At 38.8% G+C, this 24,559-nt stretch overlaps 1 protein-coding gene across 6 annotated transcripts in view; it reads left to right on the forward strand.

Annotated features, from left to right (window-relative positions):
• LOC126361500 (protein UBASH3A homolog) overlaps positions 1 to 24,559 on the forward strand; it is a 248,795-nt gene that overhangs the window by 62,717 nt on the left and 161,519 nt on the right. For all 6 annotated transcript variants that reach the window (XR_007566234.1, XR_007566235.1, XM_050007798.1 and 3 more), the window contains one exon: positions 14,633 to 14,802. Coding sequence is in view for 4 of the 6 variants with exons in the window: in XM_050007798.1 (XP_049863755.1) it covers positions 14,633 to 14,802 (170 nt within the window). In the remaining 2 variants the exon portion in view is untranslated. The remainder of the gene's footprint in view (positions 1 to 14,632; positions 14,803 to 24,559) is intronic.

Below are 24,559 nucleotides of genomic sequence, written 5' to 3' on the forward strand. Positions count from 1 at the left end.
ACGTTAGTAAGTGCATAATAAACAACACGATGAGAAAGGAAGCTGTGCTGGAATTAGACAGTGAAAAAGGTTAAATAAACCCTCATGAAGGCTGTTTGGTGGTAAATCAACATAAAGACTGTTTCTGAAAACTGTATCACAGGATTTGAAGGAACAATCACTTTTGAACTTGCTCATAGTGATCTCATGGGATCTATTGATGTTCCAGTTTTGTAGGCAATAGATATGTGTGTGTTGTAGACGACACAACCAGATACACATTTCTGTGTCCCTCAAAAATATAAGGATGAAATAAGTGAAGAATTCAAGAAATGGAAGATTCAAATGGAAAAACAAACTAGAAAACACTTGAAGAGAATTTGCAAGGACAGTGGCCAGAATTCTGTTCACACAAATATTTGCTGTTTTGTGAATCTGAAGGAGTTTGGCATGAAATAACAATCACATACAAACCATATCAAAATGGTGTAGCTGAATGCCTCAACAGAATGATAATTGATATCGTAAGGTCACAGCTGCTAGGAAGTAATTTACCAGAGAGTTCTTTAGCTGAACTGATGTACGCTGCAGCATACATGTTACAAATAGCCACAACAATGAAATAATACCTTATGAACCGTGGACAGGTAGACAGCCTAGTGTGAGACATTTACGTGTGATAGGATGCCAAGTTGTCATTGACGTGCCCAAACAAAAATGTCGTTCTAAATTATTCACAACGATAGAAAAAGGTATTCTCATAGGATATTCTCTATATGGCCATGGATACAGGTTCTCGATGCTAGAAACAAGACAGATTGTGGAATCCAGGGACTGTATATTCAAAGAATTTTTGAATGGCAAATGATCAACTGAGAATAAGAAACGGAAATACTATTGAACAGTACAATAATGAAGCATTGCCATTTCCAAGATGAAATATGAAGTGAAAGGGGAGATTCTAATACTGAAGAGGATTTTTATGGTTTCTCATATCAAGAGGAATATTTGGAAGAAACTGAAAGTAATTAGGAACTTGTGGAACATGCTGAAACTTCACGGAGTAGATGCAGGCCAAGAAAGGATGTGACAAGAGAAAACAGTTTTAAGGGAACTGATACTTCATTCCAGAGAGAAGGCTTATGCTGAAAAAGCATAGCAAATGTTGTATGAGGAAGGTATAGTGATGAATCATCATCATAATATCATGAAGCAGTTAATGGAATGAGTAATTGTAATGAATGAATAAATTAACTCCTTGAAAATCATGATGCTTGGAAATTAAGTGACCATTCTGTATAATTCTTGTACAGAACAGATGGGTATTTAGGCAGAAGACACTTGGCGAGCAGCAGATTTTTTTAAAGCTCATTTAGTTGCAAGGGGATTTAGACTATAATGAAATTGGTTCTCATTCTCAAATTTCGAAACAATTCATCTATTGATATCAGCCAGTGTTGAGAAAAATAAACATATTGATCATTATGGTGTGAAGAGTGCAATATATATGATCCAGCCAAAAGGTTTCATCAAGAAGAGTCAAGAAAGTTTGGTTTAAAAGTTAAACAAGTCAATATATGGACTGAAAAAAACTGGCAGAGTCTGAGATGATCATTTCAATATGTCACTAGAAAAACTGGAATTTATTCGAAATGGTATAGATCCATGTCTTTACGAGCTAAGTGCAAAGGAAGGTAAAGCTTTTCTGCCTGTATATATGGATGATATGATTACATTTACACAAAATAAAGAGATGAAGCACAAGGTAAACACTTTTGTAAAAAGTTTTTTAAATAAAGCACATGGGTACAGTGTCCCACATTTTAGGACTGAAATTTGAGAACAGTGAAGATGGAACAATTAGTCATTCTCAGAAGTACATTAATCAACTGCATGATAGATTTGGGCTTCAAAATTCTAAGTGTACCAAAACCTCAAAGGAAATGAAACAGAGTTTCCTTGATGATAAGTGTGATGAGGAAAATAAAAACCTACCTTATCGTGAGCCTATTGGTGGCCTTCCTTACCTTTAACAGAGGACTTGGCTAGACCTAGCTTTTTCAGCAGCAAAGTAGCCACAATATTGTTCAAAATTTATATGAACCATTGGAATGCAGCAAAAAGGGTACTAAGATATGTGAAGGAAACAGTGCATTAAAAACTCACATACACTTTATGATCGAAAGTATCCGGATACCTGGCTGAAAATTACTTAAAAGTTTATGGTGCCTTCCAAGGGTAATGATGCAATTCAATATGGCGTTGGCCCACCCATAGCCTTGATGAGAGCTTCCACTCTCGCAGGTGCTGGAAAGTTTCTTGGAAAATTGTACTGAAATGCAGGGGGATCTGCAGCAAACTGGTGCATGGTGCATGGTGCAGGGAATGGCAATTGAATCTCAATGTATACAAGTGTAATGTGCTGTGAATACATAGAAAGATAGGTCCCTTATCATTTAGCTACAAAATAGCAGGTCAGCAACTGGAAGCAGTTAATTCCATAAATTATCTGGGAGTACGCATTAGGAGTGATTTAAAATGGAGTGATCATATAAAGTTCATTGTTGGTAAAGCAGATGCCAGACTGAGATTCATTGGAAGAATCCTAAGGAACTGCAATCCGTAAACAAAGGAAGTAGGTTACAGAATGCTTGTTCGCCCTCTGCTTGAATACTGCTCAGCATTGTGGGATCCGTACCAGTTATGGTTGATAGAAGAGATAGAGAAGATCCAACAGAGAGCAGAGTGATTCATTACAGAATCATTTAGTAATCGTGAAAGTGTTACAGAGATGATAGATAAACTCCAGTGGGAGACTCTGCAGGAGAGATGCTCAGTAGCTCGGTACGGGCTTTTGTTCAAGTTTCGAGAACATATCATCACCGAGGAGTCAGGCAGTATATTTCTCCCTCCTACGTATTGCTCCCTCCTACGTATACCTTGCGAAGAGACCATGAGGATAAAATCAGAGAGATTAGAGCCGCCACAGAAGCATACCAACAATCCTTCTTTCCACGAACAATACGAGACTGGAATAGAAGGGAGAACCGATAGACGTACTTAAGGTACCCTCCGCCACACACCGTCAGGTGGCTTGCGGAGTATGGATGTAGATGTAGATATAGATTCTTCACGGAGTGCTCCACTGAGGAGAGTTACTGATGTCCTTTGGTGAAGCCTGGCATGAAGTCAGCATTCCAAACCATCGCAAAGGTGTTCTATAGGATTCAGGTCAGGACTCTGTGCGGGCCAGTCCATTACAGGGATGTTATTGTCTTGTAACCACTCCGCCACAGGCCATGCATTATGAACAGGGGCTCAGTTGTGTCGAAACATGAAATTGCCATCTCTTCAAAAGTGGGAAGCAAGAAGGTGCTTAAAACATCAATTTAGATCTGTGCTGTGATAGTGCCACACAAAACAACAAGGGTTGCAAGCACCTTCCGTGAAAAACAAGACCACACCATAACACAACTGCCTCCGAATTTTACTGTTGGCACTACACACATTGACAGATGACGTTCGCCAGGCATTCACCATACCCACACCCTGCCATTGAATCACTATATTGTGTACCATGATTCGTCACTTCACACAACATTTTTCCACTGTTCAGTCGTCCAATGTTTACACTTTTACGCTCTTTACACCAAGCGAGGTGTTGCCTGCTCATAAGCCCCACATCATGTCAGCATGATGTGTGGCTCATGAGCAGCCGCTTGACCATGCAATCCAAGTTTTCTCACCTCCCACCTAACTGTCATAGTACAGCAGAGTCCCGCTAATCCAAACCCTGGTAATCTGAATGTTCAGTTAGTATGAACATAAAAAAATTTAGTCTAAGTATGGAAAACTGTGTGGTAAACTGCTGTACATACACACTATTTTAATTTACACAATACAATAAATATGTACTAGAAAAATTGGAAAAATTGGCAAGAAAACATTAGATTTAAACACTGCATAACAACGAAAGAAAAGCTGTCAAACTTACTAAAATACAGCGGACATTTTATCCCTACTTTTTAGGTGACAAAAACTCAGTAATTGTTTTTTGGCGTAATGAAGACAGTCTGTTATATGACGCATAGTTACGCCATCGTCTCATAAACATCTAATCAGCAGGTGTAGCAGTAGGCTGTTGCTCCAAATAACATAGTGTGAGGTCAAGGGATTGTGCCGCGTCACTGTATGGTGCCAGTTCTCTTTTGTCCCTTTCAGCCTCATTGCCACTTCTATCACAGCAGTCCACTTCTTCCTGGTCTTGAGTCACTGCAGCAATTAAATCACTCAGTAAGGTTCTTCATACATGCCCCATCCACTGCCATCCACTCATCTACATCTCCTTCACTAGCTTCTTCACATCCAGGGATTGTCTGAATCATTTGTAGCACATTTTCGTCTTCATTTTCAACTAGGTTGTTCTGAAATTCAAGAGACGTCCACAGTTTTTTCCACAATTTTCTCTGAGTATTTTCTGAAATATTCTGCCATGCCTCAGTGGCCCAATAAACAAAATCCTTCACTTTGGTCTTTTTTATTTTGTCCACTAAAGGAATGCTATCGTCTTGGATCAGCATTTTTAAAAATTGTTTTCTGTAAATCAGTTGTAGTGTTTTCAGTACGCCTTGGTCCATCGGCTGTGGAAGTGGTGTAACATTTGGCGGCAAAAACTTCGCCACAACTTCTCCATCACATAATTCCTCAGTGCTGGGGTGAGGTGGCACGCTGTCAATCAAAAGGATTGCACAGGGAGACAAATGATTTTCCTTAGAAAACCATCAAACAGAGGGAACAGACTGGCTGTGAAACCATTCTTTGAACAGTTTACCATCTATCCATGCTTTTCTCTGGTTGCGATAATATACGGGCAGAGACTTCGCGTTGCAGCTTTTAAAAGCTCTGGGCCTAGCAAATTTGTCGGTCAGCATTAAAGGCAGCTTGTGATTACCAGCTGTGTTGCTGCACGCTAATGAAGTCACATGGTCTTTGCACATTTTAAAACCAGGAACATGGTCTTCTGCTTTTGATGTCAGGCTTTTTGTTGGGAATGCCCTAAAATTAAGGCCAGGTTCATCAGCGTTATACATTTGTTGCAGAGAATGTTCTCTTATCATTTTTCCAAACTCACCCAAGTATTCCTTCGCTGCATCACTGTCAGAAGAAAGCTTCTCTCCAGTAATTGTTAGCTGTTGGATTCCTTGATGTTTTTTTTGAATCTGTCCAACCAACCTGTACTCACACTAAAAGACTCATCACCATTCATTAAGTTATTCTGGTAAACAGCCTTCTCTTGAACCAGTGCTCCACTCAAAGGAGTTCCACTTTCTCTTTCCTGTGTAAACCAAAGGAAAAGAGCTTCATTCACTTTATCGTACTGGAACTGTTTCAAAGTATGCTTAGTTTCGAGTGTTTTTTTTCCAAAGACGTTGCACAGGACTGTTCAAGCTTCAATTGGTTCTTCTTCCAATCATAAATGGTTGTTTTACCAACACCCAGTTCCATTGCCAGTTCAAATACATTCTCACCTTTGTCTATCTGCTTCAAAGCATTCAGTTTTTCTTTGAGAGTTAACATTGTATGTTTCTGTTTACTCATGATGAAAATACGTATACCACTACACCTGAACGAATACAATACAACTGTTACATGTGCCAGTAATTGATAACTAACATAACTAAGCACTTTGCGAGCCAACTGGCAGTGTACTTACCTCAGACACTACAAATGTCTCAACAGTGCACAACAAGGGCAGGGAGTGAAGAGTGAGCCATTGTTCCCACACTTTTCCATTTGTTACCTGGTGTGCCTACTTATCTGCTTGGTATACTTCATTCTAGAAACTCATCACCATAATTCCAGCTAATCCAAACAAATTGGTAATCCGAACAATGTCCGGTCCCTATTAGTTTGGATTAATGGGACTGTACTGTACTTGCAGTGGATCATGATGCAGTTTGAAATTCCTGTGTGATGGTCTGGATAGATGTCTGCTTATTACACATTACGACCCTCTTCAATTGTCAGCTTTCTCTGTCAGTCAACAGACGAGGTCGGCCTGAATGCTTTTGTGCTGTACCTGTCCCTTCACATTTCCACTTCACTATCACATCAGAAGCAGTGGACCTAGGGATGTTTAGGAGCATGGAAATCTCGTGTACGGACGTATGACACAGGTGACACCAAATCACCTGATCACCTGACCACATTCGAAGTCCGTGAGTTCTGCGGAGTGCCCCATTCGGCTCTCTCACGATGTCCAGTGACTTTTGAGGTCGCTGATATGGAGTACCTGGCAGTAGGTGGCAGCACAGTGCACCTAATATGAAAAAAAATTGTTTTTGGCGATGTCTGGATACTTTTGATCCCATATTGTACCACCCCACAGGTCAAATATTGGAAGCATTTGCTGATGCGGATTACTGGTGTAGATGATCATAAAAGTATTACAGGATATGTAATATGACTGGCAGAACCTCTAATGTACGGGAATAGTACGAAACAAACTGCAGTTGCACTGAACACAGTGGAAGTAGAATATGTGTCAGTGGCAGCTTGTGCAAGAGCAGTGGTGTGGATGAGAGAATTACTGAAGAGCCTTAACCAGATAGCACTGATTGTAGAATCAACACCTGTGTGGTGTGGTAATCAAGCAGCAATCATACACTCCAAGGGTCATATAAACAAATTAAGAACATAAGTTTGCCCTTTTCCTCCCACTCCTCTCACCTTTTCCTCTATAATTATTTGTTGCAGACAATTCCTGCATTGTATATCTCCCAGCCAAGATTGTTTCCTCTTTCCCGTCACTTCCAGTAATCTTCCTTCTTCCCCTATTTTCTTCATTACACCTTCAACCCATCAAATTCTCATCTCTTCACACTGTCACTTTCTGCTTTGTGTACTTATCCTTTATTAATCTTCTATATTTCCACTCTGTATCAACAACTTTTAAAGTTCTCAGCAGCATACTCATGTTGACTCTCTCAAAAGCCTTCTCCCAGTCGATAAAACGAATACGCATCCCCTTGTTCATTTCTGTCATTCTTTAGCCAGTCACCCGCAGACAACCTATAGCATTATCTTGTTCCTTTACTGTTTCTGAATCTGAGCTAGTCTTCACCAGTATTTTCTTCAGTTTTCTTTTCAATACTCCATAGTATGTATCTTGTTACAGCTTTTGTAACATGACTGAAAAACTAATTGTCGTGTAGTATTTACATTCTTTTGAGTTGTAGGTAAAGGTACTCGAATGTTCTTGAGTAGATCTTTGAGGCCAAATTCGTATGTCATAAATTCTGTTTACTACCTCATTCAATCTGGCTGTTGAATATGGACCTAATACTTTCAGTACCTCAGATGGTATTCTATCATAACCCAGTGATTTCTTTTCCTGGAGCTCTTGAATTCCCTTCTCCAATTCCATTTTCAGTATCTTAGGACATTAGTCTTGTTCATTCTTGTTCCCCTTCATCTTCAGAACCAGTCACTCTCACCCAACTCTGCACTGTATAACTCTTTCACATAGTCTATCCACATTTTCTTCTCCTGTTCTGTACATATCGCCCTCTTCCAAGTTTCATCTAACATTTCGTGTTTGTTTATTTTCGTTACTTCTCTTCTTGTAAAGGATTTCAGTGCTCTATACGTTTCTTCCTGTTTTCCTTTGTTTTCTTATCTTTATATATCCTCGCATTGTTTCTTCACCCAATTCTCTGTAGCTTGGTCAGTTAACTTTGTTGTTCATTGTTCAGTTTTCTGTACAGTTTCTTTCTTTCTTCCAAATATTAGTTTTTCCACTTCCTACATCCATAAATTTTACCCAACATACATCGTGTTTTCCACTCTTTCTTATTTCTTTTTCTTTTTATGTCTCCAATTTCTGTATCTAATGCTTCCAACATTGCATTTCTAATGGTATTCCACTCTTCAGTGACTTCTGTGCTTCTCCTTACATGCTCCAATTTATTTTCCACGTAGTGAATGTACTGTTTCTTGAAGTCCCCAGTCTTCAGTTCCCCAACATTCCATTTCCTTATGTGTTGTACTCTGCTTACTGAACTTTAATCTTGTCCTAGTATCTCCTATGAGTCAGTTATGATCCGAGTTGGCATCTGCACATGAAAAGGATTTTGCCATCTTAATGCTGGTTTTGAATCCCTCGTTGATTATAAAAGAGCCTGTTTTATACACAGTCAGAGCTTTCCATGTGTGTAGTCTCTGCTGATGGTGCTTAAACCAAGTATTATCAATTATTTTTTATCTTATAGATAAGAAAAATATATCTCTGTGTGTGTGTGTGTGTGTGTGTGTGTGTGTGTGTGTGTGTGTGTGTGGGCGCACGCGCGTGCATGCGCATGCCTAGCATGAGTAGTTGAAAAATGTATGGTACACACAAATAAATTCAGTTGCAAAAATAGAATTTTTCTTATCTATGTGATAAAACATAATTGAAGTTATCAACCGAGGAAAATGGCTGTAGATATTGACAAGTATTACCAATCCAGAGATAAAGTTGTTCAAGAAGGCTATCAGTTTTTCTCCTCTGTCATTGGACATTCCCAGTCTGTTGTCTCCAACTACATTGTTATTTCTTCCCCTTTCCATTATATTGTTCCAGTCTCCCATCATTAAAGTTCATTCTTGTCCTTTCCCTTTTTATTCATAGAATTCATTCATTTCGTCCACTTCCTCTTTTCTTGCATCTGATGTTGACATTAAACATGAATAATAGATGTAGCCTCAGAGTTGCTCTTCAGTTTCACTGCTAACCCTCTGCCACTCACTGGAATAACCCTCACTACATTTTTGTGCAGTTGTTTCTTGTATACAACCTTGTCCTCATTTTCCTTCATTTCTGATCCTTTGTAATAATTCAGTATTGCTGCAGCCTACAAATAACTCAGAAGTTTAAGAATAATAAAAATGATGAAGAACAAAATGTCTTTCGGGACTGATGAAGTATCTGATTCAGTCATAATAAAATGTGCTAGTTTCACATCAGAACCACTCTCCACATCAGAAGTATATCATTATCAGAAGGAGTGTTTCCACATAGTTTAAAATTTTCAGAAATAAAACCAGTGTATAAAAAGTGTGAGAAGGAGTGTTTTCCCAAAGATTAAAAATTTCAAAAATAAAACTATTGTATAAAAAGGGAAGTATATATGAAATGGGAGACTATAGACCAGTAGCTTTGTTATTAGTATTGGCAGTCAAGAAACACAGAATTACAAATTTTCTTGAAAAGTTCTCTCCCTTATGTCGAAAGCAACATGGTCTTCACAAAGACTTAGGTGCAGAATCAGTTCACTGATAATACTGAATGGGATTAGACAAACAGCAGTACAGTATGAATAAACTTGGACTTAACAAAGGATTTTGAATAGTGTCCAACATGATATCTTGCTAGACAAATTAGAGACTTCTGGTACACAAGGAAGTGGAAAAAAAATTGTTTGTCTTATCTCCATAACAGGAGACAGGTAGCAGAATTCACCTCAGTCAACATTAAAAACTAAAGTGTTGGTTATAGATCAGAGTTGCAGACCATACCAATTGAGGCACCACAGGGAAGTGTTTAAGACCTCTCTTATTTCTTATTATATAATTGACATCGCATGGAGAGCTGCATCAAACCAGTCTCAGGACTGAAGACCACAACAACAACAACAACAACAACAACATAATTGACATCAATATTCCAATAAATGATATTCACCTAAGCCTGTTTGCGGGTGGTACAAATGTTGTTGAACTGATACCAGATACCAGATATTGGCAAAATCTGCAACTAGAGCTTTGGAATATTTACATAATTGGTTTGAAATGAACAAGTTAACTATAAATATTTCAGAAACTAATTATAAGCATTACAAGAAAACAAAGTCAGATAGAATACAAAATAAAGAAGTGGTAGCTGTTACAAAATTTTTAGGTGTCTGTGGACTGGAAAGCCTCCTTCCTCTGCATCACTAACAAGTTAAGTTCTGCCTGCCGTGCATTAAGTGTAATTAGTATTGTGTGTGGTAGACAGTGTAGTAGAAATGTCTGCTTTTCTTACATTCATTCTGTTATTATCTATGGCCTCACTTCCTTGGGCCATAACAAGACAAGCATGGAAACCATCTTCACACTACAAAAACAAGCTGTTAAGACTAATAACCAACAGGTCAAGGCTAACACAATGCAAGCACTTATTTCAACAACTAAATATTCTACCCTTACCATGCCTTTATATACGAACAATGTAATTAATAAAAAAAGGTACACTGACAGTTTCAAAACTGGCTGAGATATGCCTTCATACAATACAGGAATGTGCAGTAACATTCATATAAAAGTAGTAAACAAGGCTTTAGCACAAAAACAAACAAACATTCAAGGTATTTAGTTGTATAGCAGACTTCCGACACAGATAAAAGAAGTTTTTAAAAAATGTTTTCATTTAAGGAAGCAATATTCAAATTTTTAATGACCAGCTGCTATTACAGTGTAAATGAATACCTGCAATAACCTAGCAGCAAGTAACTATATTCGTACATTATATGCGGCAGTCAGTGTCAATAATGTCTTCAGTCGAGTGTTTATTATGATCCGAATGAATATTTTGAACAAATGCATTATGACTATTAGGTATTTACTACTAAGGAAGGTATTTACTACTAAGTATTCCACATAAAATATCTTTTTCATTCATTTGCATAATTAATCAAAGATGTGTGTCTAGTTTTGGATGTAATATTGTGTATGGTACTATGCACCATTGTATTGCCTGAGATACTGTACTTCCTGTGTGTGTGTGTGTGTGTGTGTGTGTGTGTGTGTGTGTGTGTGTGTGTGTGTGTGTGTGTGTGTTATGCTATGTATTTTCTGACAAAATCCTTACAGCATACATTGTCTCTGGACAAATAAACCACCACCACCTCCTCCTCCCCCTCCTCCTCTTACTCTCCGGACATAAATTCTCCTCCTCCTTCCAACTGCCCCTTGCTTAACCCTAAAAGAATGATTTTATATCCCTCCATTTCTTTCTTCATGTTTTCTAATTTTGCTTCCTTATTCTTTGTTTCCACATTCCACGCAGCAGTCCTCAATAGAGATGTTTCTCCATTTCCTCTTTTTATCTTGATTTAATTCAGTGCACAGTTATTCCATTGATGTGCCCACCCAGATATCCAGTTGTGTGGGCCTATGCCAGCATATTTCTTCTCAGGAACAACCCTAGTTGAGAGCCACAGTTCAATGAGACCAGGGTTCATTATGGGTTTTTAGTGCAGTCATTTTCCCTTGCATTCTTTATGATACGCCAATATCCTTGCCAGGCTTATCCACCTTTACAAGTGATTTCCCACTCCAAAATGAAGAGAGTGCCCCACTCACGCATCCAAGGAGGCTGTTGGCACTTGGCAAAAGGGATCTCCTTATCTAAAGAGACATTCAGTCCCTGCTTCATTAATTGCTTGTGAGACAAGCTTTGCCCCTTCTCTACCACATGGAGGTGATGTGCATGTATGTACGTATTTGCGTTTCGTATTTTTAGCTGTGAAGAAGAACATTATCGAAAGCTCAGCAATGTTTTCAGTCTTGTTTATGTGACAGTCAACTGCTCAGTGACTCAGCTGTACAATCTCATCATTCAGTCAGTTGTATAACAGCCAAGACTTTTCAGTAGTCTGTTACTAACCTACTTGAGATATGTGAAATTTCCATAAATTGTAGCAGTTGATTGAATGGTGGCTGCTTAATGACAGTTTGTTAGCTTGTTATTTGCATAGTCTAGAATGATGCTCTCTTAATACCCCTCTTATGTGGAACATGTCAAATATGGACAATGATCTACCTTTGAAAATTCATTATGAAAATCTATAAAAAAAACTGCAGACCCAAAATTGTTTAAGACTGCCTAATTCAGTTGTTATCAATACTTAGTTTTTTTGAGTCGCAGTTATCTTGGGTCATGCAAAGCTGTATGCAGCACGTGACTTCTAAGTACAATGATCATAAAAAGAAAACAGGGCATCAATAATTGTAACAAAATCTTCACTTATAAATCTTTCTATAGGTTTATATGTTGTAAATTAGATTGTGATGCTTTCTTTATCAAAAAGAATAACTTTTATCATTGTATCATTACAAGGCAGAACATTGCTTATATGCAACAACAACAACAACAACAACAACAACAACAACAACAGAAATGTACAAATATTGTAACATATTGCTTGCTGCTAGTCCAGGAAAATGATTTTCATGTGCAAAGAATGTTGTGGTTTCCATAATCAAATGGTCAACTGATAGATGGAATTTGGAATGTGTATGCCTTCCTAGAATCACAGGTGTGACTAACTTAAAATTTTACTTTTCCAGAGATGCACAACTTAAGTACAGTCTATTATGCTCCTCAACTTTACAGAATATTATCAGTGTGAAACTTACTAACAGACGGATTTGTAATTTACAATGCAAGGGTCCAAAATTAACATACTTTTGTCTTAAAAAGTACATTGTTAAACTGATGCATTAAGTGTGTAACTAATTACTACCATTTGAGTAACACATCATCATATTGATTTAATTGTTGTCATACCACATTGTTCTACATTGCAACAGTTTCTCTTTTTAGTCAAGTCTAAGGATAATCCCAGTCCAGACTGTTCAGCTGGTACACTGTGCCTACTGTACTATGCAGATGGCAGTTTTAGTTTTCAAAGCCTGTAAGTGTTTCACAGAAACACATTATTGTAGCCTCAACCAAAATTTCTGTAGGCATGGTAATATATGTGCACATTATTTTGTTTTTTCAGCATGTGCACAAGTAGAAAAACAAAAACCTACTTACCCTCTTCTTTTTGGGAATATATATCACCTTGGAATTTACTGCAAGTTAATATATCTGTTTTTGTATAGGTGTCAAGGGCTCCCTCCCCTCCTGTCACCCCCCCCCCCCCTCCCCCAAATGAACCGAGGATCTTGCCACTGGTAGGAAGGCCTCCACACCTTAGTGATACAGATAGCTGTACCGTAGGTGCAACCACAATTGAGGGATATCCGTTGAGAGGCCAGACAAATGTGTGGTTCCTGAAGAGGGGCAGCACCCTTCTCAGTAGTTACAGGAGCAACAGTCTTTATGGTTGACTGATCTGCCCTTATGTTATCAACCAAAACAGCCATGCTGTGCCAATGATGCGAACGGCTGAAAGCATAAGGAACTACAGTTGTAATTTTTCCTGAAGGCATGCAACTGTACTATATGGTTAAATGTTGATGAAATCCTCTTGGCAATACTGACCCCACAACTTCTCTTACAAGATAGGTTAAGGAAAGGCAAACCTACATTTGTAGACTTAGAGGCTTTTGAAAATGTTGACTGGAATAATCTCTTTAAAATTCTGAAGATGTTAAGGATAAAATATGTGGAGCGAAAGGCTAGTTGCAATTTGTAAAGAAACCAGATGGCAGTTACAAGAGTCGAGGTGCATGAAAGGGAAGCAGTGGTTGAGAAGGGAGTGAGACACAGCTCTGGCCTGTCCCTGACATTATTCAGTCTGTATATTGAGCAAACACTAAAGGAAATAGAAGAAAATTTTGTAGTAGGAATTAAATAAGAACTTTGATATTTGCTGATTACATTGTAATTCTGTCAGAGATAGAAAAGGACTTGGAATGTAAAATGTCTTGAAAGGAGGATATAAGATAAACATCAACAAAATCAAAACAAGGATAATGGAATGAAGTCAGTTTAAATCAGATGATGCTGTGGGAATTAGAAAACGAGACACTTAAAGTAGTAGATGAGTTTTGCTATTTGGGCAGCTAAATAACTGATGATGGTTGAAGTAGAGAGGACGTGAAGTGTAGACTGGCAGTGGCAAGAAAAGCATTTCTGAAGAAGAGAAATTTAACATTGAGTATAGATTCAAGTGTCAGGAAGCCCTTGCTGAAAGTGTTTGTGTGGAGTGTAACCATGTGTGGAAGTGAAACATGATGATAACTTGTTTCGACAAGAAGAGAATAGAAGCTTCTGAAATGTGGTTCTACAGAAGAATACTGAAGATTAGATGGGTAGATAATGTAACTAATGAGGAGGTACTGAATAGAATTGGGGAGAAGAGAAATTTGTGGCACAACTTGACTAGTAGAAGGAATAGGTTCATAGAACACATTCAGAGGCATCAAGGGATCACCCATTTAGTATTGGATGGAAGCGTGTGTGTGTGTGGGGGGGGGGGGGGGGGGGGGAGATAATATTTGTAGATCACAAAGGGAGACCAAGAGATGAATATAGGTTGTAGTTGTCACTTGGAGATGAAGAGGCTCCCACAGGATAGAGTAGAATGGAGAGCTGCATCGAATCAGTCTTCAGGCTGAATGCCACCACAATAACGTGGTTGTCAAGATCTTGAGCTGATAATCAATCCCTTATACATTGTAATTATTTATAAGAACAGAAATGTGTTCACTGAATACTCTTGTGCCAAATTGGCATGTATTTAGATTAATGTGAAAATACTGCTTGCTTTCCCTCCCTCAGTTCCATTCTGGTGCATGTTTTGTTTTTTTGTTATGGCTTCCTGCAGACCTTTTTTTGCTAACATATACTCTGCATAGTCTTATTGTATTTACAATTGTACAGTTATTTATCTTTTTCCAGCTGTCAGTATGGAACCACACGTGAAGTCCTTACATTTGACTCTGGCTTACCAGTTTTCTCCTACACAGTTCGGAGCATTGAGAACTTTGGTAGAAAGCCTAAATCCTTGTGCTCCTGGCAATTGGGAAGTACGCTTGTACTCCAGGGACCCTCGGTTGTCTTCGAAACAGGTATTGACTAATGGATTAATTTAACTCTTTCCTGGCATTGTAGGTGTGTGTGTAAAGTGATTTTCATTAGAGCATTGAGAGTATTTTTTTAATATTAATAAATTCAACCAATTTCCTTGAGCATAGTGAAGTACATATTGCATTCCAACTTTGGCATATTTTGTTTATTTATTTATTTTCGTTTAGTGATGTATCAGTGTGGAATACTGATGCCCAGTTGTCCAGATGAGTGCTTTAGTTAATCTAAAATCACAACATGTTTCAGAAAGACATGATCCCATTATCAGGTTCTTAAAAGTTAATGTGTTCTCTGAGAATATTAATTGCCACAAGTATCTGCAAACATTATACCATGACTTGGTGGTTATTTGCAGCATGTGTGTAAATATTTGGTTCATAAATTGAAGTGCCTTTTTCTTGCTACACTGTATATTCTTTTACAATTCAGTTTCGTTTTGCCTTTAACAGTAAGTAGATTTAATCTGGCATAATAGATTTCTATTTTTATATGCAATACTTGTAGATTAGGAAACAGTTCACATTGTAATTGTTACTGTCATGATTTATTATTTACTCTTGTTCATTTTTCCAGCTGAAATATGCATTCCTCATCATTTGAACAAATCGCTCCACATTTGCAGAGCATCTCAGAAAACATAATCACAACCCAACCTCTTGAGAATAATCAAAATAAACAGTAAAAGAATCATATAAAATCACAAGAAAATTATTATATACAATAAGCCAAATCTGAAAAGAAAACCCTTTTGAATGACCAAGAATATGTGAAAGACAATTTACTATTTACATTGGTAAACAAAATAGTAGAATAACATGCCAACAGATGATTATCAGAATGCTATACAACTACTTCCTCCTCACTCTTCCATGATGCCCTCCAAATAACTTCTAAACCAAAAATGCCTTCTTCCAAACACCTAGATCTCTTTACCCACTTTCCCACAGCCATTAGATCCCCATTCAGATTTCTGCAACCTCTTCGGGGATGACTAGCCACAATCCCATCCTGTCAAATGTCCTAACTTCATCTACATCTACATGATTACTCTGCTATTCACAACAAAGTGCCTGGCGTAGGGTTCATTGAACCACCTTCAAGCTGTCTCTCTACCATTCCGTTCTCAAACAGCACACAGGAAAAACTAGCACTTTTTCTCTCTGAGTCCTGATTTCTCTCTATGTAGGTGGGTGCAAGCAGAATGTTCTTGCAATTGGAGGAGAAAACTGGTGATTGAAATTTCATGAGAAGAGTCCATCGCAACAAAAAACGCATATGTTTTAATGATTGCCATACCAGTTCATGTATCATGTTTGTAGCAATATTATCCTATTTTACGAAAGTACAAAGCAAGCTGCCCTTCTTTGAACTTTTTTGATGTCATCCGCCCACCCACCTGATGTGGATCCCACACTGCACAGCAATACTCCAGAATAGGGTGGACAAGTGTGGTGTAAGCAGCCTCTTTAGTAGAGCTGTTACACCTTTTAAGTGTTCTGCTGATGAATCCCAGTCTTTGATTTGCTCTAACCACAACATTATCTATGTGATTGCTCCAATTTAGGTTATTTGTAATTGTAATCACTACATATTTAGTTGAATCTACAGCCTTAAGATTTGTGTGACTTACCGTGTAATCGAAATTTAGTGGATTTCTTTTAGTTCTCATGTGAATAACTTCAGACTTTAGTTTATTCAGGGTCAATTGCCACTTTTCGCACCATACAGGTATCTTATCTAAATCATTTTGCAATTCGTTTTGATCATCTGATGACTTCACAAGACGGTAAATGGTAGCATCATCTGCAAACAATCTAATAGGAACAGTAGAGGGGCTATAACACTTCCTCGGGGAACACCGCCTGTTACTTCTGTTTTACTCAATGATTTTTTGTCTGTTTCTACGAACTGTGAGCTTTCTGAGAGGAAATCATGAATCCAGTCGCACAACTGAGGTGATATTCCATAGGCAAGCAGTTTGGTTAGAAGACACTTGTGAAGAATGGTGTCAAAAGCCTTCTGGAAATCTAAAAATATGGAATCAATTTGACATCCCCTGTCGATAGCACTCATTACTTCATGAGTATATAGAGCTAGTTGTGTTTCTCAAGAATGATGTTTTCAGAATCTGTGCTGACTGTGTGTCAATAAATCATTTTCTTCAAGGTACTTCATATTGTTCGAACACATTAAATGTTTCAAAACTCTACTCCAAATCAACATTAGTGATATGAGGCTGTAATTCAGTGGATTACTCCTACTTTCCTTTTTGGGTATCGGTGTGACTTTAGCAATTTTCCAGTCTAGGTATGAAACTTTCTGTGAGCGAGCAGTTGTATGTAATTACTAAATATGGAGCTATTGTATCAGCATACTTTGAAAGGAACATGACTGGTATACAATCTGAACCAGAGGCGTTGCCTTTATTAAGTGATTTAAGCTGCTCTGCTACATGGATGATATCTACTTCTATGTTTCTCATCTTGACAAGTGGTCTTGATTGGAATTCACTAATATTTACCTCATCGTCTTTGGTGAAGGATTTTCAGAAAGCCATGTGTAATAATGCTGCTTTAGTGGCACTGTCATCAGTGACGCACGGAGGCTTTCAGACAGCTGTTCTTCCCACGAACCATGTGCGACTGGAACAGAAAAGGGAGGTAATGACAGTGGCACGTAAAGTGCCCTCCGCCACACACCGTTGGGTGGCTTGCGGAATATAAATGTAAATGTAGATGTAGTGACTTCACCGTTGTTATTGCGCAGTGAAGGTATTGATTGCGTCTTGTCACTTGTTTGGTTCATGTGTGACCAGAATTTCTTTGGGTTTTCTGCCAGATTCCAAGGCAGAGTTTTGATGTGGAAATTATTAAAAGCATCTCTCATTGAAGTATGCGCTATCTAACTTTGTCAATCTTGGGGATTTTGCATTATTTTAAATTTGGCATTTTTTTTTTTTTTTTGCTTCTGCAACTTAGATCTGACCCATTTTGTGTACTGTGGAGGTTCAGTACCATCACTTATTAATTTATGTAGTATATATTTCTCAATTGCTGTCAATACTATCTCTCTGCAACCATTCCACATCTTCTCTACACTTACGTGATTAGATTGGAAGGAGTTGGGACTGTCTCTTAAAAGGCGTTAAGAGCTTTTTTATCAGCTTTTTTAAAAAGATGTGCTTTTTTGCATTTCTTTTTGATGGTTGTAGGTGTTACAGAATTCAGCCTAGCAGCAACTACCTTGTGGTCACTAATTCCTGTATTCTTCATGATACTCCCGATTTGTCCAGGATTATCTGTTGCTAATAGGTCAAGTATTCTTTCGCAACCATTTACGCTTTGAGTGGGCTCATGAACTAACTGTTCAAAATAATTTTCTGAGAAAGCATTCACTACAAGTTCGGCTGATGTTTCTGCCTGCTGCCGGCTTTAAACGTATAATTTTTCCAGCAGATCGAGGGTAGTTTGAAGTCGCCACCGACTATAGTTGTATGAGTGGGTTACCTATTTGAAATGAGACTCACGTTTTCTTTGAACTGTTCAGCAACTATATCTTCTGAGTCGAGGGATGAGAAAACAGTCCAATTAATAGTTTAGTCTGATTGTCATGTATAACCTCTACCCACACGATTTTGCAGGAACTATCTGCTTCAATTTCATTGCAAGGTAAACTACTTCTGACAGCAATATATACTCCACCACTAACTGTATTTAATCTATCCTTTCTGAACACTGTTAGATCATTTGAAAAAATTTCCGCTGGAACTTATTTCCAGCTTTAGCCAGCTTTCTATACCTGTAACTATTTGAGCTTCAGTACTTTCTATTAGGGCTTGGAGCTCTGATTCTTTCCCAACACAGCTATGATAATTTACAACTGCAATACTGATTGTTTCTACAACTATCTTACTGTGTTTTACCTGCCCCCTTGTAGACGGACATTCTAAACTAAAAAACTGCCCAGTCCCTCACACAGCCCCTGCTACCCATGTAGCCACTACCTGTATGTAGTGGACTCCTGACCTATCAAGCGGAACTCGGAAACACATTACCCGACGGCGCAAGTCAAGGAATCTGCAGCCTACATGGTCACAGAACTGCCTGAGCCTCTGATTCAGACCCTCCACTCGGCTCTTCACCAAAGGACCACAGGTGGTTCTGTTGACGATGCTGCAGATGGTGAGCTCCACCTTAATCTTGCAAGCAAGACTGGCAGTCTTTTACCATTTCCGCTAACCACCCGAAACCAGAGAAAATCTCCTCCAATCCTAAGCCACAAATGTCATTGGTACTGACGTGGGCCACCACCTGCCAGCCATGTTCCTAAGGCCTAATGTTGGAGCTATCTTAGAAAACACACACACACACACACACACACACACACACACACACACACACACCTCTGCACCTACCAGCTGGACACACAGTGATTGGCTGGTATGGCCTATCTATTGAAATCTGAATTCCATGCTGATGTAATTGCTGAAGATTATGATTGTGGCTGTCAATTCCATATTTTCCATAGAACTTCAGCCCTTTGATGTACAGCAGGTGGAACGTTCTCTGAGAATTTCTTGCTTTGTGATAGCCAAAGTCAGTTTTCTGTAAGATAATTGACAGTGGCATCAAGTTAATAATGAATAGCAGATGACACAATTCCTCCTGGAAAATGCCCCTCTTGATGTTGAAGGGTCTGCAACTTTCTTTTCCAACCAATAGCTATGTTTTCGAGTGTTTCATCCATTTACAGCAAATTCCGTAATGTTGTTGTTGACCCTGATGGCTTCCAGGAAATTCATTATTCAGTTGTGTGAAAGTGAGTTGAAGGTTTTTTTTGCAGTCAATCCAACTCATATACAAATTTATTTTCCAGCTCTTGCAGGTTCACAAAATCATTTTGTTTATCGCGAGTTCATCTTCTGTGTCCCTGCTTATTTGCTTGTTCCCTTTTTTTTTTTTTTTTTTTTTTTTTTTTTTTTTTTTTTTTTTTTTTTTTTTTTTTTTTTTTTCTTCATCTGGTAGATGTCGTATTCTTCCAGAAAGTTCTGAATTCTGTTGGCCGTAGTACCTGTCGATGACTTGAACATGGTGGGAAAACATTTTTGGGTGGGGCACTTTTAGCTGGTCCTTCTGTATTAAATATGTTTTTCCAGTTGTTAGCCATTCATTGATGTTTCCTATCTGCACAATGCATTAAACAGCTCAGTCATTTTCACATGCAGACTGGTCAGACATTTTGTGCCAGAAACTATACAGCATATTGTTGCTGGGGGATGTCCAGTTCATGACTTTCTTCACTCTTTTCTCAACTGTTTCAGTTGTTATATCCAGCTGTTGCATTCTGTTCATAGAAAATTTGTTTCTGAAGCCCTTTATCCATTGAGCAATTTTTTGTTTACCTAGGGCTCTATCCAGAGCTGGGTTGTTGTTTCTCTGACTCTTCAACTTTTGTGTCATCTTGCTGGTTCCGACTGTGGTAGAACTTCCTCTGGTTGGCTTGAAAACTTTAATTTTGCCGGTACTTGATATAATGGCCTTGGACCTTTTGATTATCCTGGTTGTTGTAGTTATTTTTTGCTTCACAATTTCCAAAGATACTTAAATTTTTCTCATATTTTTTTAACAGGTACTCTTTGGCATTCCAGTTATTCAGTTTATTCTTGTTCATGTTCTTCAACTTACTTGCATCATATCTCTAGCTTTTGATTTTTGATTCCATCTAAACTTTCTACTTTGGTTTCCCAGTCAGTTCTCCATCAGGTTCCGACCGCATTAACCCCAGTTCTTCTTTTACTGTTAACGCTATACTACAGGTGAGCTGTTTCATTTCTTCAATTGTTATATTTGGAAAGTTGCAAGGGCCACTTTAACGTCCTTCATCAGTGAAGCCATTTTTTACTGTGGACAGTTTTCAAAGTCAGAAGCCCCTGTTTCCTACTTTAGATGACACATGTACCAGAATTTTGTCTTTAATTACTTTTTGTCTTTGGGTCAATTTACTGGGCATTTTATCAATGACTTCTTGTTCATACCACATTATTCATCAGGTTCAAATTGTTCCATGACTGCAGTGTTGCTGGTGCCAAAGGAGATTGTTTTACTTATGTTTCACAGGTTCTATGAATTTCTTTGTGTTTCATTCCTTTTGATAAACAGTCTCTTATCAGTTAGTTGTAGTTCTCTTATCTTCAAGTGTGTGTATTCTTGCTTCCAGAGGTGGTAAATGTGCTCTTGGTATCCACATTTTTGTGTTTCCAGCAAATAGTATTATATCACAGCTTTGTGATTCTCTGACTTACAAGGAACCCTTTTAGTGAAGGTCACAAAATGCCAATGATGTTTATGGCATTTGACACCCCGTATATTGTCTACCATGCAACCAAAATATTGGCTGCTAATGGCAACAAGGAGTAGAACTGGAGGTATCATACGGTGAGCTTAGCATGAGGCTAGGTACATTGTTGAATTAAATCGGGTGATGATGCCGGAATTACAGCTACATCCACATCTATATCCATACTCCACAAGCCACGTGACATTGTGTGGTGGAGAGTACTTTGAGTACCTCTATCGGTTCTCCCTTCTATTCCAGTCTCGTATTGCTCGTGGAAAGAAAGATTGTAGGTATGCCTCTGTGTGGGCTCTAATCTCTCTGATTTTATCCTCATGGTCTCTTCGCGAGAATATGTAGGAGGGAGCAATATACTGCTTGACTCCTTGGTGAAGGTATGTTCTTGAAACTTCAACAAAAGCCCATAACAAGCTACTGAGTATCTCTCCTGCAAAGTCTTCCACTGGAGTTTATCTGTCATCTCCGTAATGCTTCTGTGATTACTAAATGATCCTGTAATGAATCACTCTGCTCTCTGTTGGATCTTCTCTATCTCTTCTATCAACCCTCTCTGGTACGGATCCCACACTGCTGAGCAATATTCAAGCAGTGGGCGAACAAGTGTACTATAACCTACTTCCTTTGTTTTCGGATTGCATTTGCTTAGGATTCTTCCCATGAATCTCAGTCTGGCATCTGCTTTACCGGCAGTCAACTTTATATGATCATTTTATTTTAAATCACTCCCAATGCCTGCTCCCAGATAATTTATGGAATTAACTGCCTCCAGTTACTGACCTGCTGTATTGTAGCTAAATGATAAAGGATCTTTCTTTCTATGTATTCGCAACACATTACACTTGTCTACATTGAGATTCAATTGCCATTCCCTGCACCATGCGTCAATTCATAGCAGATCCTCCTGCATTGCAGTACAATTTTCCATTGTTACAACCTCTCTATATACTATAGCATCATCCAGAAAAAGCCTCAGTCAATTTCTGATGTTATCCACAAGGTCATTTATGTATATTGTGAATAACAATGGTCCTACGACACTCCCCTGCGGCACACCTGAAATCGCTCTTACTTCAGAAGACTTCTCTCCATTGAGAATGACATGTTGCGTTCTATTATCTAGGAAAGCTTCAATCCTATTACACAATTGCTCTGATAGTCCATATGCTCTTACTTTGTTCGTTAAATGACTGTGGGAAACTGTGTCTAACGCCTTGCAGAAGTCAAGGAACATGGCATCTACCTGGGAACCCATGTCTGTGGCCCTCTGAGTCTCGTGGATGAATAGTGTGAGCTGGGTTTCACACAATCGTCTTTTTCTAAACCCATGCTGATTCCTACAGAGTAAATTTCTAGTCTCCAGAAAAGTCATTATACTCGAACATTATACATGTTCCAAAATTCTACAACTGATTGACGTTAGAGATATAGGTCTATAGTTCTGCACATCTGTTCAACGTCTTCTTGAAAACGTGGATGACCTTTGGAATGCTACGCTCTTCTAGAGACCTGTGGTACACCGCTGCAAGAATGGGGGCAAGTTCCTTCGTGTACTCTATGTAAAATCAAACTGGTATCCCAACAGGTCCAGTGGCCTTTCCCCTTTTGAGCGATTTTAATTGTTTCTCTGTCCCTTTGTTATCTATTTTGATATCTACCATTTTGTCATCTGTGCGACAATCTAGAGAAGAAACTAAAGTGCAGTCTTCCTCTGTGAAACAGCTTTGGAAAAAGACATTTAGTATTTCGGCCTTTAGTTTGTCATCCTCTGTTTCAGTACCATTTTGGTCACAGCATGTCTGGACATTTTGTTTTGATCCACCTACCACTTTGACATAAGACCAAAATTTCTTTGGATTTTCTGCCAAATCAGTACATAGAACGTTACTTTCAAATTCATTGAACACCTCTCGCATAGCTCTTCTGACACTACATTTCGCTTCGCATAATTTTTGTTTGTCTGCACGGCTTTGGCTATGTTTCTGTTTGCTGTGAAGTTCCCTCTGCTTCCGCAGCAGTTTTCTAACTCGATTGTTGTACTACGGTGGCTCTTTTCCATCTCTTACGATCTTGCTTGGCACATACTCATCTAATGCATACTGTACAATGGTTTTGAACTTTGTCCACTGATCCTCAACACTATCTGTACTTGAGACAAAACTTTTGTGTTGAGCCATCAAGTACTCTGAAATCTGCCTTTTGTCACTTTTCCTAAACAGAAAAATCTTCCTACCTTTTTTAATATTTCTATTTACGGCTGAAATCATCGATGCAGTAACTGCTTTATGATCGCTGATTCCCTGTTCTGCGTTAACTGTTTCAAATAGTTTGGGTCTGTTTGTCACCAGAAGGTCTAATATGTTATTGCCACAAGTCGGTTCTCTGTTTAACTGCTCAAGGTAGTTTTCAGATAATGCACTTAAAAAAATTTCACTGGATTCTTTGTCCCTGCCACCTGTTATAAACATTTGAGTCTCCCAGTCTATATCCGGCATATTAAAATCTCCACCCAGAACTATAACATGCTCGGGAAATCTACTCGAAATATTTTCCAAATTATCCTTCAGGTGCTATGCCACAACAGCTGCTGAGCCAGGGGCCCTGTAGAGACACCCAATTACCATGTTTGAGTCTGCTTTAATGGCGACATTCACCTAAATTATTTCACATTTCAGATCTCCATCAATTTCCTTTGAAACTATTGTACTTTTTATCACTATAAATATGCCTCCCCCTTCATTGTCCAGCCTGTCTCTGCGGTATACATTCCAATCTGAGTTTAGAATTTCATTACTGTTTACATATGGTTTCAGCCAACTTTCTGTCCCTAGTACTATGTGGGCATTGTCACCGTTTATTAACTAGAGCAGATCTGGGAACTTTCTATAGACGCTCCTGCAGTTTACTATTAGCACATTAATATTGTTATTCCCCATTGAGTTTTACCTGCTACTACCTTGTCCCGTCTCAGTAGGGGTCTTGTCGGAACTAGGGAGGGAATTCTCTAACCTAAAAAACCCACATGTGCACTCCACACGTACTCCGCTACCCTTGTAGCCGCTTCCTGCGTGTAGTGCGCACCTGATCTATTCAGGGGGACCCTACATTTCTGCACTGTATATCGGAGGTCAAGAAATTTGCACCCCAGATCTCCACAGAATCGTCTGAGCCTCTGGTTTAAGCCTTCCACTCGGCTCCAAACCAGATGACTGCGATCGGTTCTGGGAACGATACTACAAATAGTTAGCTCAGATTCCACCCCACGAGCGAGGCTTTCTGCCTTCACCAACTTCGCCAACCGCCTGCATGAACTGAGGATGACGTCTGAACCCAGACGGCAGGAGTCATTGGTGCTGACATCAGCAACAATTTGCAGTTGGGTGCACC

This window comes from Schistocerca gregaria, chromosome 1 (genome assembly GCF_023897955.1).
Source record: "Schistocerca gregaria isolate iqSchGreg1 chromosome 1, iqSchGreg1.2, whole genome shotgun sequence".
NCBI lineage: Eukaryota > Metazoa > Arthropoda > Insecta > Orthoptera > Acrididae > Schistocerca > Schistocerca gregaria.